The sequence below is a fragment of the Malurus melanocephalus genome, unplaced genomic scaffold (assembly GCF_030028575.1).
Source record: "Malurus melanocephalus ecotype Western Australia unplaced genomic scaffold, MMel_1.1 scaffold_2603, whole genome shotgun sequence".
Classification (NCBI taxonomy): domain Eukaryota; kingdom Metazoa; phylum Chordata; class Aves; order Passeriformes; family Maluridae; genus Malurus; species Malurus melanocephalus.
This window is the reverse complement of record NW_026625835.1, coordinates 1-1,036: the sequence shown is the minus strand read 5'-3', so window position 1 is coordinate 1,036 and position 1,036 is coordinate 1. Positions and strand designations below refer to the sequence as shown.

General features: G+C 62.5%; 1 protein-coding gene across 1 annotated transcript; it reads left to right on the top strand.

Annotated features, from left to right (window-relative positions):
• Positions 1–3: 3 nt before the first annotated feature.
• LOC130587874 (class II histocompatibility antigen, B-L beta chain-like) lies at positions 4–815 on the top strand (the record flags this gene model as incomplete). The annotated part of the gene is given in 3 exon segments (XM_057388845.1): positions 4–124; positions 127–144; positions 646–815. Coding segments are annotated over 3 exon segments (309 nt in total), but the record flags the coding sequence as incomplete, so codon positions are not given.
• Positions 816–1,036: the final 221 nt, after the last annotated feature.

Genomic DNA, 1,036 nt, shown 5'->3' with positions numbered 1-1,036 from the left:
GGCCGTGTGGTGGCCACCGACGTGATCCAAAACGGGGACTGGATCTACCAGCTGCTGGTGCTGCTGGAAACACCCCTGGTATGGGGTCACCTCCCCTGCCAGGTGGAGCACGTCAGCCTGGAGCAGCCCTGAGCCGGCACTGGGGTGTGACCCAGACCCAGAGCACCCGGGGGAGTAAGGGAGGCACTGGGTGGGCTGGGAGGGGGACTGGGATGTGCTGGGAGTAAAAGGGACGGGGTTGGAGTTAAGCTGGTTTAAACTGGGAGAAGGGCTCAGGGGTGTGGATGGGTGTGAAGGAAGGGTTTGAAGGATATTGGGGAAGGTGGGTTGGGGTTACAGGGGTTCTGGTGGGTACTTGGAGGGAGCTTGTGAGTACTGGGAGTAACTGGGAGTAACTGGGATGGAGTTTGAGGGAGCCTGGAGGGCTGGAAGGAGATTTGGCTTGGAAAAGGGAGTGTCGGAATGAGGTTGGTTGTTCTGGCAAGATACTGGAGGGGTCTCAGTGTGTCCTGGTGGGGCTGGGAAGGGACTGGGGGAGGTTTCAAGGGGTCCTTGGTGGGCTGGGGATGATTGGGCGAGCGCTGGGAGAGGCTCAGGATGTCCGTGAGAGGTTTTTGGGTGTCCTGATCCCAGTGGATCCCCCAGAGATGGTACCAGACACTGCCTGCAGCAAGATGCTGACGGGGATCGGGGGCTTCGTGTTGGGCTTCGTCTTCCTGGCACTGGGGCTTGGCTTCTGCCTCCATAGGAAGGTGGCGGGGGTGGATTTCGGGGGTCGTGTCCCCCCTCCGCCGGACCGCGTGCGCTCCCACCAGGCCCCAGCCCAGTGTCACCCCCTTTTCTCTGCCCACAGAGCTCCTGAGGCGGTGGCAGCTGAGGACCGGGCCCAGCCGGGACCCCCGCTCCATTCCCTGATTTTGGGGTGGGGATCGTGTGTCCCCCCCAGCCCCGCTGTCACTCTGTCCCCGCCCGGCTGCTCCCAGTGTTCCCAGTAAAGCTTCCCAGTTCACCCCGGTCCGGTTTAGTGGGGGGCAAT